We start from the raw sequence: 24,923 nt of genomic DNA on the forward strand, positions 1-24,923 counted from the left end.
CAGGCTCCACTTGGGCTCCCTCAGTGGCAATTTGTCCTTCTGAATTCTAACAATAGCAAATGTGACAAAGGTCAAGTAGCATCTGGGAGAGAGATACTGTTAACACAAACATACAAAATAAATCCCCAACCACCAAGAACCTTTATTTTACTTATATCAAACTGAAAGAGCAATTAAAATAAAAATATTTTCAGTTCATAACATTTTTACATCAATCACACTAATAGAAAAGTACATCCCTGAGGAATTGCCAACAATAAATAAAGCACTTAGAAATAGAATGTTCTGAGTTTGATGGAAAATTTCCTGAGATGGTTCAGTTTGGGGAAGTCAGTGGCCCTTTGCAAACTTCAGTTTCTCAAAAGGATATCCAATTGTTGCAAATTTCCTGCCATGACAAGAAGCTGCCACTCTCAATAGTACCTAACATTAAAAGAGGGAAAATAACCTGTCTTCTTTCCATCAATTTGCCCATCGTTGTGGGAAACCTCTTGCACAGAGCAGGAGAGGAAAACATTTGCTCTGTGGTAATAGAATTTTATGACACACTAAATGAGTACCAGTGCTATTTTAACTTGTCATTAACTGAAATGAACTGCTTTCTCAGTGCAAGAATGTTGTACAGAAGGTACATAATCTCCCTGTTATTTGTAGGTGACAAAAGGAGGACCCCGATTTTTGTGAAAGGGTAAGGTTGACACCTTTACCTTTTCAATTTCTCTTTGGTAAGAGTCAAAATATCATAGTTCATTGATTCCAAGATGTACTTTGTTTTGCACACTTTAGCATCTGAAATTCAAAGGGGCTTGGCCATTAACTGTCACATGTTAACTCTCTCCCACCTGTCTTCCTTAGTGATATATAGAATAATGGTATATTTTACAATGATGCTTCCTCATTAAATTAAATATGGTGCTGTATAGCTCAGTACACACAGGGAGCCGCATAAAAATAAATCTGACATTTAAACCCTGATAATTTTCCCAACTGAAAAGATGCCAGCAAAAACATTTGGCGTCTTAAATTTCAACATGAGCATCACAGCCTCAGGAAGGGATACAAAAATGGTGATGCGGGATGAGCTAGCACTCTAGTTCTGGTTCTGTCCAGAACCAGCTGGGACAACAGTAAGGAAATTGATTTCACGCTTCTGGGTCTCATTTCCTCATCTGTAAAATGAGAAAGTACGATCAAAATGGCCTCTAAGTCTTCCAGCCAAAAAGGAAGGTGATTTTAACTCTTGCACCATTGAGAGTGGGTGTCGCTGTGGAAATGCACAGCACGCAGCCCCAAGGCCAAAGGAACTTCTTGTGCAGGTCAGTGGCTCAGATGCCTCCTCAGCCATCCCTGTTCCCCATCCCCCAAGAGTCGTCTCCAAATCCAGAGACAGTTTTGGATCAAGGAGAAAACGTAATTCATTTATAACTTGAGTAACTGATTAGGAAAGGATAATTCTTGAGTCTGGGCCAATTTGTAGACTTCTTTTAGAAACTGCAGAACTCTATTAGGTAAGTTAAACTAAATGTCTACCATAAGTTTAAAATATCAAAAAATTACAGCAAGGGTTCACTTCAGAGTCTTCATGATTGTCCTAATTTCTACAGATTTGGCTGCTCAGAGTGCCTCCTTCCATGCCACAGAAGCACCAGCCAGAAAAAGCTGTGTTTTCTGAAAGAAAATAACAAAGAAATGTCATTTAAATTAACCATTCACATCAGCACCCTGCTCCTACATTGAGATTTTATTCAACATGAATAAAGAAAAACACATTGCAAGAAATGGGTATTCCAAGTGATGAAAAACAGGATATGATAATGCACCCATCGCTTTATGGTAAATAACACGTTTTTATACTTTTCGTTGTTGTTGTTAATCCTCACCCAAGGATATTTTTTCCATTGATTTTTAGAGAGACTAAAAGGGAGGGAGGGGAAGAGGGAAAGAGAGAGAGAAAGAGAGAGAGAAAGAGAGAGAGAAACATCAGTGTGAGAGAAATACATCAATTGGTTGCCTCCCGAACACACCCCGACCAGGGCCGGAGATCAAACCTGAAACCCAGGTACATGCCCTTGACCAGGAATCAAACCCATGACCCTTCAGTGTGTTGACCAATACTCTAACCACTGAACCACACCAGCCAGGGCAACACAGGTATTTATACTTTTTTGATGCACATATTTTTAAATTCAAAAGTTATAATCTGTCTTGGGGATGTCAAATACACCTGGCCAGTTTGGCTCAGTGGATCAAGTGTCAGCCCGTGGATTGAAGGGTTGCAGGTTTGATTCTCAGTCAAGGGTATATTGCAGGTTCAATCCCCAATCCCAGTTGTGGCAAGTTCAGGAGGCAACCACTCGATGTGCCTCTCTCACATCGATATCTCTCTCTCTCTCCCGCCATCCTTTCCAACTCTATTTGAATATCAATAGAAAAATATCCTCAGGTGAGGATTAATAAAGAACAGCACAGAGAATATAGTCAATAATATTATAAGTATGTACAGTGCCAGGTGGGTACTTAAAATATTGAGGGGAACACTATGTAAAGTATACAATTGTCTAATCACTATGCTGTACACCTGAAACTAATACAAAATAATACTGAATGTAAACTGCAATTGAAAAATAAAATTTAGAGGAGATCTGACTTAGGGTGGTGAATACACAATAAAATATATAGATGATATATTATAGAATTGTACACCTGAAACCTATATAATTTTGTCACCTCAATACGTTCAATTAAAAAATCAAATACAGCCCTGGCTGGTTTGGCTCAGTGGTCAGAGTGTCAGCCTGCAGTCCAGAGAGACCTGGGTTCGGTTACTGCTAAGGGCATGTACCTGGGTTGCAGTTTGTCCCCGGCCCTGGTTGGGTCGTGCGGGTGGCAACCACTCAATGTGTCCTTTTCACGTCGATGTTTCTCTCTCTCTCTTTCTCTTCCTCTCTCTCCCTCCCACATCTATCTGAATAAAAAATGAAAAAATGTCCTCGGGTCAGGATAAAAAAAAAATCAAATACAATAAAACAGAAAAATAAAATTTAGGGTTGAAGGGATGGGTAAAAAAGATGAAGAGATTAAGACGTACAATGTGATAGTAACAGAAAAGTCACAGGAATGTAAAGTGCAACATAGGGAATATAGTCAATAATATTGTAATAAATATGTATGGTGCCAGATGGGTACTAGATTTATCACGGTAATCATTTTGTAAGTTATATAAATTGCTAATCACAAAGTTGTACACCTGAAACTAATATAATATTGTACATGAACTGTTTCAAAAATAAAAAAAAACATTTTTAAAAAAGATAGCAAGGAAAAAGAAAAAGAAAAAAAAATGTTATACAAGAATGCAAAATAAAAAGTTAATCTCTTTTTACCTAAACATTTTAGAATTAAAAACAGGAATAGCAGCTAAAATCAACAACTGCAGAATGAACTGCAAATTCTTAAAACTTCCTATTTAAATTTTAATCCCAAAGCTTCTTGCAAACTATTTCAAATGTGATAAGTTTCTTAACTTACTAAGGTAGACTCTCCTCTTTAAAATTATCTTACATCCAACCAATTATACATGTATATACTGAATTCCTATTCACTGCACTGGTGCAGACACTAATGAACCCCGATGAAATATATAACTTGAGTAAATGTGCTGGTTCCAGCAGATTCTTGGGCGCAGAGGAACTAGAGTTGCTGGCTCAAAACCTATTGTTATGCAAGGAGAACATATGCTTTATGCAAACTGGTGAGGGCAGGAAAGAACGAGGTTAAAAATAAAAAGAAACTCTTGGCCCTTGCCGGTGTGGCTCAGTTGGTTGAGCATTGTCCCATGCACTGACTGAGAGGCTGCCAGTTTGACTGATTCCCGGTCAGGGCACATGCCAGTATTACACGCTCGATCCCCAGTAGGGGGTGTGAAGGAGGCAGCCGATCAATGTTTCTCTCTCTCTCTCCCTCTACCTTCTTCTCTCTAAAATCAATTTTAAAAATATTAAAAAACAAAACAAAACCTCTTGGTCTTGGCCAGTTTGGCTCTACAGTTAGAGCATCAGCTTAAAGACCAAAGGGTCATTGCTTTGATTCTGGTCAAGGGCATGTACACTGGTTGCAGGTTTGATCCCCTGGCCTGGTCAGTGTCGTGCAGGAGGCAACCAATTGATGTGTCTCTCTCACACTGATGTTTCTCTCTCTCCTTCCTTCCCTTCCACTCTCTATAAAATCAATGAAAAAATATCCTTGGGTGAGGATTAATAACAACAACAACAACAAAAAACCTCTTGGAGCCCCGGCTGGGTGGCTCAGTTGGTTGGAGTGTCGTACTGTACACCAAAAGCTTTCAGGTTTGATTCCCAGTCAGGGCACAAACCTATGTTGTGGTTTCAATCCCGGGTTGGGGTGGGTACAGGAGGCAATTGACTGATGTTTCTCTCTCTGTGTCTCTTCCTTTCTCTCAATCTAATATAAATAAAAACATATCCTCGGGTGAGGATTAAAAAAAAAGAAACTCTTGGAGCTGCGGATACCCTGCCCATAGCCATCATCTACATGGGGTCCAGAGCCAGCTTCACTTGTGAACCCAAGTCACTGATTTTTCATGTTGCCGCTCTACGCCCAATGGACTTTGTCTCTTTCCATGAGAAAGAGGGAGGCTTACAAAATAAAGAAATGATGACTGGTTGTAAAGACTACACCTCGTAGGTCAGAAAGTTATGTATAGTGAGAGGATGGGGTATTTTATGTCTTCAATTTCCAATATCTTTTACAGCATAGTTCCTTAAATATTAAATACACTTCTTAAGCAATTTAAAGACTTACATTTAAAGATAAGTAATACTGGCTGATTATTTCTAATTAAGACAACATTGCCTGGCTGGTGTGGCTCAGTGGCCTGAATGTCATTCTATGGACTGAGAGGTCCCACTTAGAATCCCGGTTCGACTCCCAGCCAGGGCACATGCCCAGGTTGTGGGCTCAATCCCCAGTAGGGGGCGTGCAGGAGGTAGTCTATCCATGTTTCTCTCTCACATTAATGTTTCTATCTCTCTCTCATTTCCTCTCTCTCTAAAAAAATCAACAAAAACATATTTTTTTAAAAAAAGACAACATGGCTTTTGTCCTATCTAGCTAAATGGCTATAAGTCACAAAGTAGGTGTTTTTAGAGGGTTGAAGGCAAGCGATGTTCGATGTGCTTCCTTTCAAGCACTTTTCAGTGGTGTAGAACACTGAAGGAAAAGCATCACGGAGCACTGACAGCAAATGTCACCAACACAAACTAGGAAGGGTGGCACAGAGACTGTTCCACTCCCATTATGACTTCCTGCATCCTACCCACCTCTCCTATCACTCCCAGGAACACACTAAGACCAGAACCATGCAAGAGGATCCATTTTTTAAAAAACAGCCTTTAATTAAAGAATAAGTATTTACTGCAGACAAATGAGAACACACAAACAAAAAGAAAAACTATTGCCTGTTTGGGAATATATCCTTTCAAACCTTTTATTTGCTCATATATATGCATATATCATCATACCCCAAGATATGCCTGATTGGGTTAAAAGAATTATACTTTATGAGGAGTTTCATTTAGTATTGCTATTTTGGCTTTGGAGGCATTCCAAAACATTTGTGAAGATTGACAGTGACTCAGGGCATGTTGCAAGCACTTGAATGCCAAAGAGTAAGAGTCATGTTTGCAGTCACGGTAGACTTAGTAGTTCTGCTCTAGGAATCCTTCTGGTTGGCTAAGGTTTGCTAGTCCAGAGCAGTAGTGATCTGGTGCAGAATGACCCCTGTGATGCCCTTGTGTGTGTTTGGTGAGTGTAATATAATTTGCCTTATTTCTAGTTACCTCTTTTTTTCCTTTATTGATTTTAGAGAGAGAGGAAGGGAGAGGGAAAGAGAGACAGAAACATCAATGAGAGAGAGCATCGACTGGCCGCCTCCCATATGCCCCCACTGGGGATTTGGCCCACAACTCCAGCATGTGCCCTGACTGGGAATCGAACCAGCGACCTTTTGGTGAGTGGGTTGACACTCAACCACTGAGCCACACTAGCTGGGTTCTATTGATTCTTTTTACTTGATTTTTCCCCTTTGGGGAATGAAGAAGTGAGAATCAGGTGTGTTTTGTTAGTGAACATTGCATTTAATGTAGGTGAGTAATAGCCAAAAAGGAGCCTAATGAGAACAAGATGAAGAATTGTAGAATAATTAATGATGGCAAAATACCCTCGTTCAAATAGGTATGAAGTGGTCTCCAGTCCCCTTTCAGAGGTGGGATCCGGAGAAGTCATTCTGCAGGAACGCCACATTCACCAGCATGCCAGCCTGGTGCAAGGCCTTGCTTGCTTGCAGTGGTGTGATAAAGAAGCATCAAAGCCTTCAAAAATACTGTCACCCGTCTAAATGCAACTTGATGACGTGAAAATGAAAGGCTCTTACCATTGATGTTACTGGTAGATCAAACTGTAGTTATCAACCAAAGAATAAGTCGGGTCACCTGCAAAGGGCAGAACACAGAGCACCATGAAGCCAACATTTTTTTCATAAGATCTTAGCCCTTTCAAATCAAGGTACTCCACCCAAAGATTCTAGTGACTTGCCCTTTTATAAGAAAAAAAGATATCTGGCAACAAAACCTACAAATGATAGTCATGATTACAAACCAGAGAATATTCTAGAAATCCCTATTGTGATTTTTTTGGTGTACTTTTTCATCCATGCCCAGAAAGCAGCAGCCAAAGTCATTTTCAAATATGGACAAAAATAATTGTAATTATCAAGTAATTATAAGGCAACAAGAAATACAATAATGTAAATCCTTATATTGTTCAGAGATGTAATTTCAGCCACTGATTTTATTTTTTAATCCTCACCTGAGGATATTCTTCCATTTATCTTCAGATAAAGTGGGAGGGAGAGAGAAAGAATGAGAAAAACATCGATGTGAGAGAGACACATCGATTGGTTGCCTCCCACACGCCTCAACTGAGGTACATACCCTAGATGAGAATTGAACCTGTGACTCTTCAGTCCAAGGGCTGACACTCTAACCACTGAGCCAAACTGGCCAGGGCCAGCCACTAATTTTTTTTATCACTAAATATATTTTGCTAAACTGCTTAATGCAGTGATAGCTGTCTCTTCCCTCAATCCCTTGTACATTATTAGATATATCTTTCTTTTGTTCAAATAATAGATATTTGTTGAGTACCTATTATGTGCCCAGTACTGTATAAGGTATTGTGAGTGGAACAGGAAAATACAAAGTGCTTGCCCTCAAAGATCTCAGATCTCATCATTACCAAAGAATATAACTAACAACAACAACAACAAAAATGCTAAAATGTGTGGTTCTTAAAACAACAATGAGGTATCACCTCACACCTGTCAGAATGGCCGCCATCAACAAATCATCAAACAACAAGTGTTGGCGAGGGTGTGGAGAAAAGGGGACTCTAGTGCACTGCTGGTGGGAATGCAGACTATGGAAAACAATATGGTGTTACCTCAAAAAATTAAAAATTGAACTTCCATTTGACCCAGTGATCCCACTTCTAGGAATATACCCCAAGAAGCCTGAAACACCAATTAGAAAGAATATATGTACCCCCATGTTTATAGCAGCACTATTTACAATAGCTAAGATCTGGAAACAGCCTAAGTGTCCATCAGTAGACGAATGGATAAAAATACAATGGTATATATACACAGTGGAGTACTATGCAGCTGTAAGAAAGAAAGATCTCTTATCCTTTGAGACTACATGAAGGGACCTGGAAAGTATCATCCTAAGTGAAACAAGCCAAACAGAGAAAGACAAGTTTCATATGATCTCACTTATTTGTGGAATATAATTAACATAATAGTCTAAGGAATGGGGTAGTCCCAGAGACGTGGAAGTGGGGTACAGACTAACAATCCCCAGAAGAGGGGGTGGTGGGGGAGAGATAAACCACAGAACTTATATGCATGTATGCATGAACAGTGGACATGGACAACAAACTGGGGAAAGGGCAGGGAGGGAGGGGGAGGAGGGAATCAGTTGGGGGAAAAGGAGAAACATCTGTAAAAAAAAATTAATTAATAAAATGTGTGGTTCTCCCAGAGGTACAGTAAGGCAACAGTTCAGAAGAAAAAAGACCCTAGAAACTAGAAAATATCCAATTATGGGCAATGCACAGAATATACAATGTTTAAGTTATATAGTTCTAGATATCTATGCCTCTGTAAATTATATTTCTGTAAAATCCAAAGGAAACTATCTCAGCTCTTCTGTTCTCATGGTGCAAGATGAAATAATCTCTTAAGACTGCCTTCTAAGAAGTTTCTTTCGGTACTACAGGAGCTAAATTCTCTTGGATAGCTATAAAATAAACACAAATGACCAAATTCCACTCTGCGACACATGGTATTATAGTAAGATTCTAGTCTAGACTTATTCTCTAGGGAATTTGATTCTATTTATTCCCTTCTTTTCCTTTATTTCACAATTCTAGCTACTCAACCTTAAAGAAAAGCTGGCACAAGCATCTCCAAAGGTCTTTCTTGGTGGCATACCTGGTAAACTTTTAGGAACCGGGAGCGGACCTCTCCTGTAAGAAATGAAAACCAAAGTCTTTCAGCGAAGTTCTTGTTTTCCTAATTTTCCACATCACACAACAAGCATACTGCACTCTCATCAGATCTGGTTTCTGCGTTAGAGGATCAAGAAGAGTTCCAGCCCTGGCCCGTCTGGCTCAGTGGTTGGAGCGTCAGCCTGATGCTCAGGTTCGATTCCTGGTCAAGGCCACGGACCTGGGTTGCAGGTTCAATCCTCAGCCCAGGTGGGGGTTGTGCGGGAGGCAACCAGTCAATGTGTCTCTTTCACACTGATGTCTCTCTCTCTCCCTCCCTCCCTTCCTTCCACTCTATCTAAAAATCAATGAGAAAGTATCTTCATTAAAAAAAAAAGTTCTGCCCTGGCCGGTTTGGCTCAGCGGTTAGAGCGTCGGCCTGTGGTCCGGAGAGACCCGGGTTCAGTTCTCGCTAAGGGCACGTACTTCGGTTGCAGTTTGTCCCCGGCCCTGGATGGTCGTGCGGGTGGCAGCCACTCGATGTGTCCCTTCACGTCGATGTTTCTCTCTCTCTCCCCCTTCCTCTCTCTCCCTCCCTCTCTAACTGTACAAAAAATGGAAAAATATCCTCGGGTGAGGATAATAAAAAATAAAAAAAAATAAAAAAAAAAAGTTCTGATTACTGGACTCTAAGGTGCAGACATTCGGTCATGCTGAGGAGCGAGATGCACAGTGGTCACGTGCACAGAGCCCTGCCCCCGCAACCAGACTGTTAAGAGGAACGGCTCAGCGGTGTGGGCAAGACTTCCTGATCTCCTTGTACACCGGCATCTTGGCGTGTGAATGGGAAATACAAACAGCTCCTACCGCACGTGAGAATTAAAAGAACTAATTCATATGAATTGTTTTGAACAGTGCCTGGCATTCTTTTTTGTTGTTGTTAATCCTCACCCAATGATATTTTTCCATTACTTTTCAGGTAGAGTGGAAGAGAGGGAGGGAGAGAGAGAAAAAAAAACATTGATGTGAGAGAGACTCATCGACGGGTTGCCTCCCGCATGGCCCTGCACAGGGTTAAGGATCAAACCCGCAACTCAGGCACATGCCTTTGACAGGGAATCGAACCTGAGACCCTTTGGTCCTCAGGCCGACGGTCTAACCACTGAGCAAACTGATGACGATCATGCCATCCCCCTAAACACTCCATTACCTTTTATAAACTGGACTGAAAATTCAACAGCTGAGACTTCGAGGTGACTGTACATAAGGCAGAAGTCCCCCTGCTCTCAGCATCTTTTATGTCGGGGGCAGCGAACTTCCCTGTGAGGGGCCACACGGTGACTGATTCAGGCTGTGCTGACCCCAGTCACTCCTTTCACAACTCCAGTCAACTTTAGTGCCAAAGCAGCTATACATAGAATGTAAACAAATGAACGTGGTCTCGTTATAATAAAACCTTATGTACACGGGGTGGGGGGGGGGATAAATGGTGATGAAAAAAATAAAATAAGATGAAAAACTATATACAGCCCTGGCCGGTTTGGCGCAGTGGTTAGAGCGTCGGTCTGCAGTCCGGAGAGACCCAGGTTCGGTTCCCGCTAAGGGCACATACCTTGGTTGTAGCTTGTCCCCGGCCCTGGTCGGTTGTGCGGGAGGCTGCCATTCGATGTGTCCCTTTCACGTTGATGTTTCTCTCTCTTTTCCTTTCTCTCCCTCCCACTCTATCTGAACAAGGAGTGGAAAAATGTCCTCGGGTGAGGATAAGAAAAAAAACAAAAACTATATACAAACACCAGAATCTGAATTTCATGTAATTTTCACATCACAAGATAGTATTCTTTCAATTTTCAACCATTAAAATACTCCCAGGCACTACCAAGAGAGGCAGGTCAGATTGACTCACAGAGGGCTGGACTTGGCTGAGTCCTACTCTCTATAGGCTATGAGAAAGGTGTGGGATTCATGCATGAATAATAAAATTCACACTCAGGCATGATATTGTCCTTCTTGAACTATGACTGCTACAACCCATTTCACATTTGTCCCTAAGATTGCTATTTCCAAAAATCTAGCAACCTCATAAGCAGATACAGCAGTAACTAAGTTTCAATTCTAACATCTTAGCACTAATGATAAAAAATGTTTATTAAGCCCGACTGGGTGGGTCAGTGGTTTAGTATCGACCCATGCACCAAGAGGTCACCAGTTTGATTCCCAGTTGCAGCACATGCCCAGGTTGGGGGTCCGATCCCCAGTGGGGGGCATGCAGGAGGCAGCCAATCGATGTTCTCTTTCATCAATATTTCTATCTCTCTCTCCCTCTCCCTTCCTCTCTCTAACAATCAATAAAGAAAAAAAACTTTTAAAAATGTTTATCAAAAGTATTTTTCTCCATGTGAAAATAAACTGGTGATTACCTTCCTGTGTTCAGTACCCCCGTAGCCTTTCCTGATGAGGCTGCATCCTTCTGGGGGCAGTAGTAATTCTCATACATGATGGGTGCTAGAGGGATCATCAAGAAACAAAACATAATCATCAGAGAGATGCAAATTTAAATGACTATGAGATATCACCTCACACCTGCCAGAATGGCTGCCATCAACAAATCATCAAACAACAAGTGCTGGCGAGGGTGTGGAGAAAAGGGGACTCTAGTACACTGCTGGTGGGAATGCAGAATGGGGCAGCCACTATGGAAAACACTATGGTGTTTCCTCAAAAAATTAAAAATGGAATTGCCATTTGACCCAGTGATCCCACTTCTTGGAGTATATTCTAAGAAGCCCGAAACACCAATTGGAAGGAATATATGTACCCTTATGTTCATAGCAGTGCTATTTACAATAGCTAAGATCTGTAAACAGCCCAAGTACCCATCAGTAGATGAGTGGATAAAAAAGCTGTGGTACATTTACACAATGGTATACTAAGCAGCTGTAAGAAAGAAAGCTCTCTTACCCTTTGAGACAACATGGAGGGACCTGGAGAGTATTATGCTAAGTGAAATAAGCCAGTCAGAGAAAGACAAGTACCACATGATCTCACTTATTTATGGAACATCAAGAACAAAATAAACTGTTGACCAAAAGAGATCCAGAGACATGGAAGTAGGGAGGGGTGGGAAAAGATAAACCAAAGAACTTATATGCATATGCACAACCAATGGACATAGACATTAGGTTGGGGAAAGCAGGAGGTGGGTGGGAGTGGGAAGGAGGGAGTCAATAGGGAAAAAAGGGGAACATCTGTAATACTTTCAACAATAAAAAACAACAACAACAACAAAAGCCATGAAGAGGCAGGTGTCTTCCACTGTCAACAACAAATGACAAGAAAGACTAACAGAATTGCTTAAATGAATCCCCACCCCCGCTGCTCCATTCACCTGGTGGTGTCTGTCCAGTTTTTCGCTGATTCACAAAGTACTCAATGTCCTTCTTGATGCTGCACATTTCTAAACTCTTACGAACTTCTTCATACATCTAACAAAAAGAAGATACATCAAGGTAGAGGGATGTCCATAAAACTTGTGACATGGCTTATTCAAACAGAAGGTTTGATGTATGGCTGACTCATCTCATTTCCAAATTTTATTTTGAGAAGACTTTTTAAAAAAAATACAGATGGGACAGAATAAATAGATACCAAGTCCCAAGACCAATGCCACACACAAATACAAAGACAATTACTTGGAGAAAAGTTCTTCCATTCAGTCCTACAGGTTTTTCTCTGTGTTTAATTGTTCTTCTAAAGCAAATGTCTCATCTAAGCGAGAGTGGATATTTCTTAACAAAGAAGATTGTGATAACTAGATTCTGGTCCCTCTGAGATCTGGGGACCCAAGGATTGCTGTACACAAATTAAACCTGGATAATGGCTCTGGGAATGCCATTGAAGCAAATCCTGGAGTGACCATTAGCCTGGGCATCAGTCAGTCTGCTAGTTCTTGGTGCCATCCTGCAGTGACCCTCTGGGACTCACGTTCATGCTGTAAAATCTCTGTCTTCCATAAATTAAACTGTATTTGGGTCTCCATTCTCTGCCCTCCTGCTCTGAATTTCTTAAAGAGAAAGTCATGGCAGTAAAATAGACCAGGAGTCAGGCAAATTAGGTGCTTTATCTGGGTCTTTCTATCAACCAACTGTGAGACCCTGGGCAAGTCACTGTACCTTTCTGGGCCTGAAATGAAAGGGGTGAACTAATAAATGTCTACAGTTCCTTCCACTCTAATGGATGCCTCTGACTTACCTCATCGCTGGTGACACACTGTTTTGACAGCTGGTTCACGTGTAACCACAGTGCGTTCCGAAAGAAGTTTATTCGTTCATATTCTTGAGCTTCAAACACCTGCAGAAATATAACCACATGTAAATATATATGCAGATAAAGAGAACTTTGTCTAGACTGTCTATGACTTAAGAGACAGTGTCACCCCTCAATTATGCAAGCTTATTGTCCATTTAGGGTACTCCCCTCACCATCAAGGAGCTCATAAAGTCTTACAGCAGGCAGAGAGTGCAAATGGACTCTAATAAGGTATCAACGCAAACAGATATAATTATAAATGGGTATCACTCTGAAGGTAAGAGGTATGATGAACCCAGACACCCAGGTTCTAACCTGAATTGCAGCTCACATTTCCAGCTGCCTAAGGGGAATCTCCACCTAGGCAGCCAGCCAGAGCCTCAGATTCAAAACCTTGCCCCTCCCCCACACACCCCAATTCATGAATTCAATTGGCAAGTGGTCATAATTGTTGATGTTAGTTGATGAGTACATGGAGGTCCTTGCATTAGTCTTCTAATCTTTGTGAACGTCTGAAATTTTTCTCAATAAAAAGTTGTTTTTTAAGTTGTTGCCTGAACAACAATTTTTTAAAAAATATAAACAAATATCGACTTTTGGAAAATCAAACTATTCCATAAAGTAGATGCTACCCTACAGTGAAGGTTATATATTAATGTATTTTTCTAATGTTGAATACGACAGTATTACATTTTTAAACTTTTTATAATGTTAAATTTAAAACATATACAAGAGTAGAGAGAATAGTATGATAAATTCCCATATACCTACCAACTAGCTCTGTTAAAAATTTTGGCCAAATTTACTTCAGATTCTGTCAAAACTCCTGTGTGCTTTTCCTAATCTCTGTCACCCTCCTCCTTCCCCAGAGATAACCATTATTCTAAATTTTATCATTTCTATGCAGGTTTTATTTTTATTTTTTATCCTCACACGAGGACATTTTCCCACTTTTTGTTCAGATAGAGTGGGAGGGAGAGATAGGAAGAGAGAGAGAGAAACATCGACGTGAAAGGGACACATCAAGTGGCTGCCACCCGCACGACCAATCAGGGCCGGGGACAAACCACAACCAAGGCACGTGCCCTTAGTGGGAACCAAACCTGGGTCTCTCCGGACTGCAGGCCAACGCTCTAACCGCTGAGCCAAACAGGCCAGGGCTCTATGCAGGTTTTTATAATATGTATGTATCCATAAGATATATATCATGTTGTTTTACATGTTCTTAAACCTTATAAAAACGGCTTTGCTCCAGGCTTTTCCATGAGTGTGTGGAGTTAGTGAAGTAAAGCAAAAAGTGTTCTAGAGGGGGGATAGTGACCCACAGTATTAGATGGTAATGACAGCTCAAATAAGATTAGAAACTGCAAAGGTCCGCTGGGCCTCACACCAAGGGGATCGCTGGTTCCTCTTAGACAGCAGGGCAGGGGGCAGGAGAGCAAAACCCAGACACCGCAGGCTGGGACAGGCAGGGCAATGAGGATGTGGAGGCAGCTCCTTCAAGAAGCCTGGCCATAAAGAGAGAAGAGGGCAGCAGACAGGAAGCAGTAGCTGCTAGGTGTTAAAGCCAGGAATGAGCTGAGTGTGTGTAAATGATAATGGAAGAAATCCCCACTAAAGGGAGCTGTGCGCACGGCAATGGGGAAAGGCAGCTGGATGGGATCCTGAGCCAAGTGGCAGGAGGAGCTCTTGAGAGGACAGGAGCAGCACCTTCCGCACTGCATCAGGAGAAGAGGAGGGGAGGAGTGTGTGTAGGTCAGTATTTCTCAAGCTTGAATTCGCATTGGTATCACCTGGAGGACTTCTCAACACAGAGGTCACTGGGCTCACTTTCAGAGTTTCTGATTTAGTAGGTCTGGAGTTGTTCTGAGAACAGGAATGTCTAACAAGTCCCCAGGTGATGCTAATGCTACAGGTCTTGGGACCTCGCTTTTAGAACCACGGGTAAGAAAATGTGTAGAGAGGGTAACAGAAAATTGAGGAAGCTTCCAGGGCATGTCTTATTTTCTCTGGGGAATTGTATGTGACATAATGTGCGGAAAATAAAGGGGGGGGCAATGGTGAAATCAAAGGTGAAAGGAGGGCACAATATTCTAAAGCCTGCTCACCTGCTGTCTGCATTGTCCTTATCACATACCAAGCGCATTTGAGGCTAAGTAATTACTTAATTAACCATGGGTTGATTCGTCTGTTCCATGCCTGTGCTAACCAAACACTAGAGGAAGGCCTTGAACAGAGTTAGCACGCTCAGGGTAGGGAGGAGACAGAAAGATGAGGTTCAGGGGAAAACATTACAGTTCCTTCCATCCTCCACCTAAATTTGTGATTTCTAGTCTGCCCTCGAGCAATTCTATCAGAAATGGGAGGTACAACAAACGGGTGACGCATTCCGACAAAACTCTGCAAGGTCTAGGAGGATGTGCCGCACTCTGACGAGCAGCTTCTGGTTCCAGCTACCTCGCAGGCCTTGATGTGCTCGCTCTGCCACTCTTCTCGGACCTTATCCAGCGTGTTGATGTGCAGCATGTATGCCTTGTCTGCAAAGAAGGGGAGGGTTGTGGGTTCAGAACTGGGACAGGGGGGACACTCAGCAGACCCACCACCCCTCAGGCTCAACCCAGACGGCAAATGAAACTTGGAGTGAGCTCACAAAGCTCCGCGGAAGTCTGAACGTTGGGTAATATCTTTGTGGAATAAGCACTGAACCAAGCAATTAGCAAGAAATGATCCAAGGAAGAAGTGAAAGCAGATAAGGAACCTCAGCCAGAGCTTCCATCCCTTTTCATTTTCAGGAAAATAATCCAATGAGAGATGCAGAGAACTACCTTGAACCCTAAATGGCACCAAGTTACGTTACTTTTGGGTGTAGAGACTTCTTAAGTGACTATGGTCATGAGAGGTTTATTTCCTGCAGGATACTCTGGGAATTAAAAGCCTTTGCAAACATCTGGTTTGGATGTTCAATTTCAATGATGACAAGGTTTTGCAAATAGGCTCTTTCTTTCATAGCAAGTAAGAGTTAATCGGGGCTGAAATGGGCTTTTAAAATAGATGTTCCAAAAAAATCGGAGTGAGCCCCTGATCACAAAGCAGCTGCCATGTGACCCTACCATCCCCATTCTATTACCTGTACAACAGCCAGACCAAGCGGGCCAGAAAGTGCTGCTTCATTTCTTTCCTCAGTTCCTTCCCTCCCTCTTCCTTTCCTCCCTTCCTCCCTGTTTCTCCCTTCTGAAGCCTACTGTATATCCATATGTTCTTCATTGTAAGGTATATCAAACTCCTTTCTCAGGCAGACTTAGGATCATGTAAACTCCACCACAATCCTTCCCCATTCCTGGGAGCCCCCTTACCAGAGTCCTCTGCGGCTGTCTTTGAAGTTGCCAGTTTCACAAAAAGCTGTGAGGATGAAAAACAAAACAAAACACACACACACACACACACACACACACACACACACACACACACACACGGGATCAGGAATGCTGGGCCAGGATTCTGTAAGCAAAACAGATCTAAAAGCAATGACTGTAAAGAGACAAGTGCAAGTACAAGTCTTACCTATGTTTCTCTCATGAGCAAATCACTCAACTTGCACTCTAATCTTTCGCCATTGGAAAATATCCATCAAGAATCTTGCCCTACATCTTCCCAAAGACATACTCCTGCCCCTTGGTTGCTGACAATGTTATGTCCAGATTTTATAAAATTAAATTTGTAATACACCCAAGCATGAGGCAGCCTGGCTACAAAGAATGCTTGAGTAGAGAGTTGAAGAAAGATTAAAAAAATCAGAAACCCTCCCCCACTTATCACCCCACTCTCTCCCCCACTGTCCTCCTTTCTCTAGCTCTTCCACAACCCCAAAAATGTGAAGGGTTTTTCTGGTTCAGAGGATCCCAATAGCCTAAAGGAAAATATTGCCAGATGCTTAGGGAGCAGGTCCACTTTTAAGTAAGATTATTAATGTGCTTTAGCTTGATACAGTAAATCTCAGATTTTTCAGGTGGGTCAGCCCTCCCAGGTACCTTTTCTTGTTGCTTCGGGTTTACCAAGTTGGCATTTCGGTGGACAGCCTGCTCTGCATCATCTTTGTCTCGGCATTTCTGCTCATAGATCTTCTTTGCCTTGGTTGTTATGAGCCAAAAGAGGACCAAAATAAGTAAGCAGAACATAACCCTGAAAAGCAGCCGTCCTAGCCTGCCAAGCCCAGCAAAAAACAGGGTACCCTGAACAGGGCTGTGATCACCACTAGAGTGTGGCCACTCAGAAGATGGTAGATGCTCTTTGTTATTTATTTTTGGAAGCTCTCTCTAGTCTTTTCCAAATTATGTATGTAGTGGCAACCTGATCAAGGAAATAACTCCTATCTGGCAAACAAAGTACATGAGCTTTAAAAACGGACCAGAACAGCCCTGGCCGGTTTGGCTCAGCGGTTAGAGCGTCGGCCTGCGGTCCGGAGAGACCTGGGTTCGGTTCCCGCTAAGGGCACGTAGCTCGGTTGCGGTTTGTCCCCGGCCCTGGTCGGTCGTGCGGGTGGCAGCCACTCGATGTGTTCCTTTCACGTCGATGTTTCTCTCTCTCTCTCTCTGTTCCTCTCTCTCCCTCCCACTCTACCTGAACAGAAAATGGAAAAATGCCCTTGGGTGAGGATAAAAAAAAAACAAAAAAAAAACGGACCAGAACAGCCCTGGCCAGTTTGGCTCAGCGGTTAGAGCATCGGCCTGTGGTCCAGAGAGACCCAGGTTCGGTTCCCACTAAGGGCGCGTACCTCGGTTGCAGTTTGTCCCTGGCCCTGGTTGGTCGTGCGGGTGGCAGCCACATCGATGTCTCTCTCTCTCTCTCTCTCTCTCTCTTCCTCTCTCTACCTCCCACTCTATCTAACTGAACAAAAAATGGAAAAATGTCCTTGGGTGAGGATTAAAAAAAAAAAAAAAACCGACCAGACCAGCCCTGGCCAGTTTGGCTCAGCGGTTATAGCGTTGGCCCGTGAACCGGAGAGTCCCGGGGGCACTTACCTTGGTTGCAGTTTATCCTCGGCCCCGGTTGGGGTCGTGTGGGTAGCAGCCGGTCGATGTGTCTCTCTCACATCAATGTTTCCCTCTCTCTCTTCCCCCCTCTCTCCCTCCCACTCTATCTGAAGATAAATGCATTTTGTCCTCCGGTGAGGATAAAAAAACAAACAAACAGACCAGACCAAAAGATGGCATTTCAGATGGGGAAAATCAAAAGACCTATGCTATGTAACTATAAAATAAGTAATCCAACATTTACACGACAATCATAATCCTCAGAATTGAGGTGCATTCACTTGGTGACGGTAATTATAATTATGCTTCAATATTCTGATGTGCCTCACCATTGCCGTAGACGGTGGCATCATTCCCATCATTTCTGTTGCTTAAGGGTGGTCATGTTCCTTTTTGATTTAAAGAATTCTGTTTGGGCCCTGGCCAGTTTGGCTCAGCGGTAAGAGCGTTGGCCTGCGGTCCTGAGAGACCCGGGTTCGGTTCCCGCTAAGGGCACGTACCTCGGTTGCAGTTTGTCCCTGGCCCTGGTCGGTTGTGCGGGTGGCAGCCACTCGATGTGTCCCTTTCACATCGATGTTTCTCTCTCTCTCCGTTCCTCTCTCTCCCTCCCACTCTACCTGAACAAAATGTCCTCGGGTGAGGAAAAAAATAAATAAATAAATAAATTTAAAAAAATAAAATATAAAATAAAATAAAGAATTCTGTTTGAGCTCATCTAAAAATAGGCCAGTAGTATGGAAACTGTTCACAAACCATAGGTAGTGAATCAAATAACTTTCTGTTTCAACTGTTAAAGCAAAGTTTTAACTTGTTTAAACAAAGGAAAGGTGTGATTCAGTTAGCTAATAAATAAAAATGGTGGCCCAGAAAAATGATTGACTAAGAATGAAGACTCTCTTGCAGAGATGCTTTGTGCTCAGTAAATATTTCATATGCTTCCCTAAATTTCTCAGTATCCTTTCCAATTCAGTTGGAGTTAATCTTTCAGTAAACAACCTTACAATTCTCTCTATGCTATACACACTTAGAAATAAAAGTTCATAACTTCATTATCACAAGCACATAAGATATGCATGCAACAATTCTTTTTTTTTTTTTTTTTTGGAACAATATGTTATAGACATTTTGCTGTAATCAAGCAAGGTCTCTATAGCTGAACATTTTTAATAGCAGTAAATACATACACATGCCATAATTTTCTTAACCAACTCTATGGTGGACATTTATCTTATTTTCCATTTCTATAACATAAAAATACTCTGACTTTATTTTGAGTAGTGTGATTTATCCATATGGACTGAAATCCTATTAGTGTAATTATTTGGTAAAATAGTATATACACATCAGACTTCCCTCCAAAATAGCTGCACCAATCTAGACTCCTACCAAAAGGATATGAGAGCACCTGCTTCCTGCATTCTCACCAACACCAAGTTTAGACGAGAGGTAAGAATGTTACATATTGTTGTTTTATTTGTATTTATTTCATTACTACGAAAGTGGTATGTCCTTTCCACGTCATGTCTTTTATCTACTTTTCTATTAGAACATTCTTTATTTTAATTGGTCTAGCTCAGGCTAGCCCTGGCTGGGTAGCTCAGTTGGTTAGAGCATTATCCCAATACACCAAGGTTGCAGGTTCCATCTCTGGTCAGGGCACATTCAAGAGGCAACCAATAAGTGCATAAATAAGTAGAACGACAAATCAATCTCTCTCTCTCATCAATAAATAAATAAATAAGTTTTAAAGAGTTTGGTCTAGATTAGGAATACTAACTGGCTGTACATTATACATGTTACAAAAATATTTCTCATTAGTCATCTGTCTTCAAACCATGTATAAGATGCTATATTTTTACCTTTGTTCCAAAGAAGTCTTCAATGTTAATGTTGTTAGTGATCAATCTTTCTCTATCTGCACTATTTTTAATATGATATATTAAGCATTTTTTCTACATAGTGCTCATAATCATACTTTTAAAGGTTACACAATTTATTTAACCTTTCTCGATATTTTGGTCTCTAAACAATTTACAATTTTCTTTATAAGTAGTGAACAAGTTCATGTCTTTTTTTGTCTTGTTTTTGATTATTTCCTAAAAATAGAGCCTTATATTCTTAGCATAAGTTTAATGAGATATGATCATATTTATGGCTCTGAAACATATCATAAAATATTCTTTTAAAGGGTTATGTGGGAGTCTGGGAAAGGGAGAAAACAAGTACAATTTATAACCCTGGACATTATGTATAAAAGAAAAGACTCTGAAAGGTAGAGAGAAGAAGGCAGACAGGCTAATAACCTTGGTCTCAGAAGAGCAACATAGGAATGAGTTCCCTGGGTGTTCCTTTTCCCTCATATATCAAAGGCTGAATGCCAAAGAAGCACGCAACCAAGAAATGCCGATGGACACTGACCAAAAAAAAAAAGTCCCAACAAAACCTAGCTAAAAACCAGAAAAGGGACAGCCTATCAGGACCGAAATCTTTAGAAAATAGCCATTCTAATTCAGCCAAACATTACATAAAAAACTGTGACCCTACCCCCACACATACAGCAAAGGCAAAGTGGGGAACCCAGACCCCCATCCTCACCAAGCTGTAATGAGGTGCTCAACTCCCATGTCCAGGTGGCGTCAGAGAGGGCCATACAGGGAACAGAGACTTTCATTCCCACCAGTATGTAACAAAGCCCCATGTGCAGTGCCAATGGAAACCATGTGGGGGACCTGGACTTCCACCCCTACCTGGCAATAATGAGGTGCAACCTCCCTGCTGGGGTGGTATCAGGGGAGGTCTAGTGGAGAGTCAGAACATTAACCACTTTCCAGCAGTAACAAGGCCACATCTACCTTGTGGTGTCAGCAGAGACTAAGGGGGTAACCTGAAGTTTTACTTCCATAGAGCAATTATGAGGCAGTGCTTCACCTCCTCCTGGCAGATTGGTATTAAAGGAAGCCAGCTAAAACAGAAGGTTTAAATAAGATCCAGAGTCTTCTAACAACACCTAAATTTCCTAAATCAATTGACTATCACTCATCATACCAAGAGCCAGGAAGATCTCAAAGTGGATGAAAAAGACCATCAATAGATACCAACATCAACAAGACAGAGATGTTAGAATTCCATGACAGATTTTAAAGCAGCCATCATTAAAATATTCAATGAGGAATTACAAACACACTTGAAACAAATGAAAATACTGTGTCTTGTCAAAGAAATAGAAAATCTCAGCAAAGAAACAGAAGATATATAGAACCAAATGGAAATTTTAGAATTGAAAAATATAATAAATTAAAAAACCCTCAATGGATGGGCTTAAGAAAAGAATGGAAGACACAGAAGTAATTGGTGAGCTGGAAGATAAAACAATATAAATTACCTAATCTGATCACCAAAGACAAAATAGGTGGAAAAAAATGAACAGACACAGAGACATTGGCATTATTTTTTTTTTTTAAAAAAAAGATCTAACATTCACATTCTTAGAATCCTAGAAGAGAAGGAGGGTGGGCTGAAAAAGAACCCAAAGAAATAATTTTCAAAACTTCTTTCCAAATTTGGTCATGGAGAGTGGACGGCCACCATATCTGGGACTCCAGCAACCTGGCTCACACTGTTTGCCCTGCCCTGGTGATTCCCTGAGGCCCTGCCCACCCAACTCCAAGAAACTCAGTGAGAACATAAGCAACATATAAAAGGACCAGGAAGAAATGAAGGAGGCACTAACTGAAATAAAGAATAATATACAGGGAATCAATAGTAGAGTAGGTGAAGCCAAGAAGCAAACCATCAATTTGGAATATAAGGAAGCAAAAAATGCCCAATCAGAACAGCAAAAAGAAAAAAGAATTTTTAAAAAATGAGGATAGTGTAAGGAACCTCTGGGACAACTTCAAGCGTGCCAACATTCGCATCATGGGGTTGCCATAAGGAGAAAATAAAGAGCAAGAAATTGAAAACCTATTTGAAAAAATAATGACAGACAACTTCCCTAACTTGGCGGAGGAAACAGACATACAAGTCCAGGGAGCACAGAGTCTCAAACAAGATGAACCCAAAGAGGTCCACACCAAGTCACATCATTATCAAAATGCCAAAGTTAAAGACAAAGAGAGAATCTTAAAAGCCGCAAGAGAAAAGCAGTTTGTTACCTACAAAGGAGCTCCCATAAGACCGTCAGTCAATTTCTCAAAAGAAACTTTGCAGGACAGAAAGGAGTGGCAAGAGATATTCAAAGTGATGAAAAGCAACAACCTATAACCAAGATTACTCTATCCTGCAAAGCTATCATTTAGACTCCATGGACATAAAAAGAGTTTCCCAGACAAGAAAAAGCTAAAAGAGTTCATCACCACCAAACTAGTATTATATGAAATGTTGAAGGGTCTTCTTGAAAAAGAAGATCAAAAATATGAACAATAAAATGGCAATAAATGCACATTTATCAATAATTAAATCTACAAACAAAATGAGCAAGCAGAACAGAAATAGACTCACAGATACAGAGAATTTTTTGTTGCTTGCCAGATGGGAGTGGGCTGGGGGCATGGGTGAAAAAGATAAAGGAATTAAGAAGTACAAATTGGCCCTGGCTGGTTTGGTTCAGCAGTTAGAGCATCGGCTTGCGGTCCAGAGAGATTGGGGTTCAGTTCCCATTAAGGGCACATACCTCGGTTTTAGTTTGTCCCTGGCCCTGGTTGGGTTGTGTGGGTGGCGGCCACTCAATGTGTACCTTTCAATCAATGTTTCTCTCTCTCTCTCTCTTCCTCTTTCCCCCTCCCACTCTATCTGAACAAAAAGAAGAAGAAGAAGAAGAAGAAGAAGAAGAACAACAACAACAACAACAACAACAACAACAACAACAACAAATTGGTTGTTAGACTGATGAATCTCAGAGGGAATGGGGTAGGAAGGGCAGGAAGAGATAAACCAAATAACTTATATGCATATATGCATAAACAATGGACACAGACAATAGTGTGGGCGGGATTGTAGAGGAGGGAGGTCAATGGGGGGAACAGGCGGGACATCTAATACATTCAACAATAAAGATACGTTTTAAAAGAAAATAAAATGAGTTAAGAAATCAAGATTCAGAATAGTCACAGGGGAAAGCTCAAACCCAACAAGATAAATGGGATCATACGGTATATATAATTTTGTGTCTTGGCCTAAAATATTTATTGATTTTTAAATCCTCACCTGAGGATACTTTTCCATTTATCTTCAGATAGAGTGTGAGGGAGAAAGACATACAAACATCGATGTGAGAGAGACACATTGATTGGTTGCCTCCCTCATGACCCCAACCAAGGCCAGGGATTGAACCTACAACCCAGGTGCATGCCCTCGACCAGAATGGAACCCAAGACTCTTTGGTCTCCAGACTGACACTCTAGCAGCTGAGCCAAACCAGCCAGAGCTTGGCCTGAAATATTTAAATTAACTTTCTATCCTTTCCCAGGTTACCAGAAAGATAATAGTGTTCCTACTATCTAGTTTCATTCTCAATATTTCCAAGGCCTTAAAAAGAAGGAAAGTCAAAACACTAAAAAAAAAATAAAATAAATCACTGCATTAATAAATAACATTATTGAAATATTATTTGAGTAGGAATATTCTCATACATAGCACAAGATTTCAGAAAAAGGCAATAAAGTGAAACTTACATCCATAGTTTTCTTGAATTGCAAGCTCCTTTGTTTGTGGACAGCATCCATTATAAGCTCTGTCTGTGAAGAGAACATATGCACTATTAATAATAAAATAGAAATTACTGTTACTACCATCTTATCTTGAAGGCTAAGTGTTCAAGATGGATTATCTTACTGAGTCTTCACACAACCCAGCAGGTAGATGTACTATTTATTATTCCCATATCACAAATGAGGAAACTGCAGCAAAGAGGTTGAACAATCTGCCCAAGGTTCTACGGCTGGTTAATGGAGGGGGTCCATCTTTGAACTCGGACAGCCACCACTGAGAATCACTGATCACCTTAGAATAGTCTCTTCAACAAATCTGGAATCAAGGAACTTTGGTATCAAAAAGGGCTTTTTAAACTTTTGTTAATATGCCATTTATATTTTTAAAGGGATATTTTTTCCATAAGCTTGTGTCAGCACAGTTAAATTAGAAACTTATGAACATTCACTTCCATGGAGTCCATCAATTACACACCCTTAACCAGCAAGGAGCCAGGGCAGGATGAAGAGGAGAAATGTTTCTGGACAGTTAAAAGCAGCTCTTCTCTCACCCTTCACTCCATCTAATCCAGGAAAGGTAAACTACTCTGTTGAGTTCACTTGGAAGCTATTTCTTTGCTGTGGCTGGGATATTAATACATTTATTAGTCAAGTAATACAGCTAATAATAAAATGTAGCTCAGACATAAGAGTAGCTCCCATTTATCAAGCATTATTATGTGCTAAGCAGTTTTCATACATCACAACAACCCAGTACTCTCAATCCCATTTTCTTGACAGCAAATTGAGGAGGATTAATTTACTAAAGGTAACACTCAGCAAGTAGTAGACTTGAGAGTTGAGCCCAGGAACCTGACTCTTGTACCCTTGTTCCTAATCATGACCATAAACTACCCTTATCCCTATGATAGCTCTATAAAAGCAAATGGGTAGGTACATAGAAGACCAAGAGATGCAAGCACTCAAAATGAGCTATGACATTGCTTTTGTGCAAAATGATATAATGCAAAACAATATTAAAAATGAAACTCAAATTTGGTTTCTTTTCTGGAAAATTAAGTTTCTGTTACCATAACATACAAATATAAACTTTCAAGATATCTGGATAGAATATTTGGCATCCCATCATCACTTCAAATATGAGCTTTGTAGAATATATGAACTTCCCTTGGGGGAACCCCAAGAGGCCCTCAGAGAACTGAGGCGTCATCTTCCTTCCAGCCCAGCAGAAAGGGCAGGACCAGGAGTAGCCATGCACCTGCCAATGGTGAAAATACAATAGACATAGAGGTCAGGGCTCCAACATGATCCCTAC

At 41.1% G+C, this 24,923-nt stretch overlaps 1 protein-coding gene across 1 annotated transcript in view; it reads right to left on the reverse strand.

Moving 5' to 3' along the window:
• Positions 1-6,451: 6,451 nt before the first annotated feature.
• Positions 6,452-24,923, reverse strand: part of PSTPIP2 (proline-serine-threonine phosphatase interacting protein 2) — a 78,597-nt gene continuing 60,125 nt past the window's right edge. The window contains exons 6-14 of the mRNA XM_036244341.1: positions 23,573-23,635; positions 16,899-16,997; positions 16,224-16,269; positions 15,328-15,407; positions 12,814-12,912; positions 11,951-12,047; positions 10,983-11,067; positions 8,570-8,604; positions 6,452-6,509 (exon numbers count right to left, since the gene is read on the reverse strand). Of these exons, the coding sequence (XP_036100234.1) occupies positions 6,460-6,509; positions 8,570-8,604; positions 10,983-11,067; positions 11,951-12,047; positions 12,814-12,912; positions 15,328-15,407; positions 16,224-16,269; positions 16,899-16,997; positions 23,573-23,635 (654 nt within the window). The 3' untranslated portion in view covers positions 6,452-6,459. The remainder of the gene's footprint in view (positions 6,510-8,569; positions 8,605-10,982; positions 11,068-11,950; positions 12,048-12,813; positions 12,913-15,327; positions 15,408-16,223; positions 16,270-16,898; positions 16,998-23,572; positions 23,636-24,923) is intronic.

The sequence above is a fragment of the Molossus molossus genome, unplaced genomic scaffold (assembly GCF_014108415.1).
Source record: "Molossus molossus isolate mMolMol1 unplaced genomic scaffold, mMolMol1.p scaffold_m16_p_6, whole genome shotgun sequence".
NCBI lineage: Eukaryota > Metazoa > Chordata > Mammalia > Chiroptera > Molossidae > Molossus > Molossus molossus.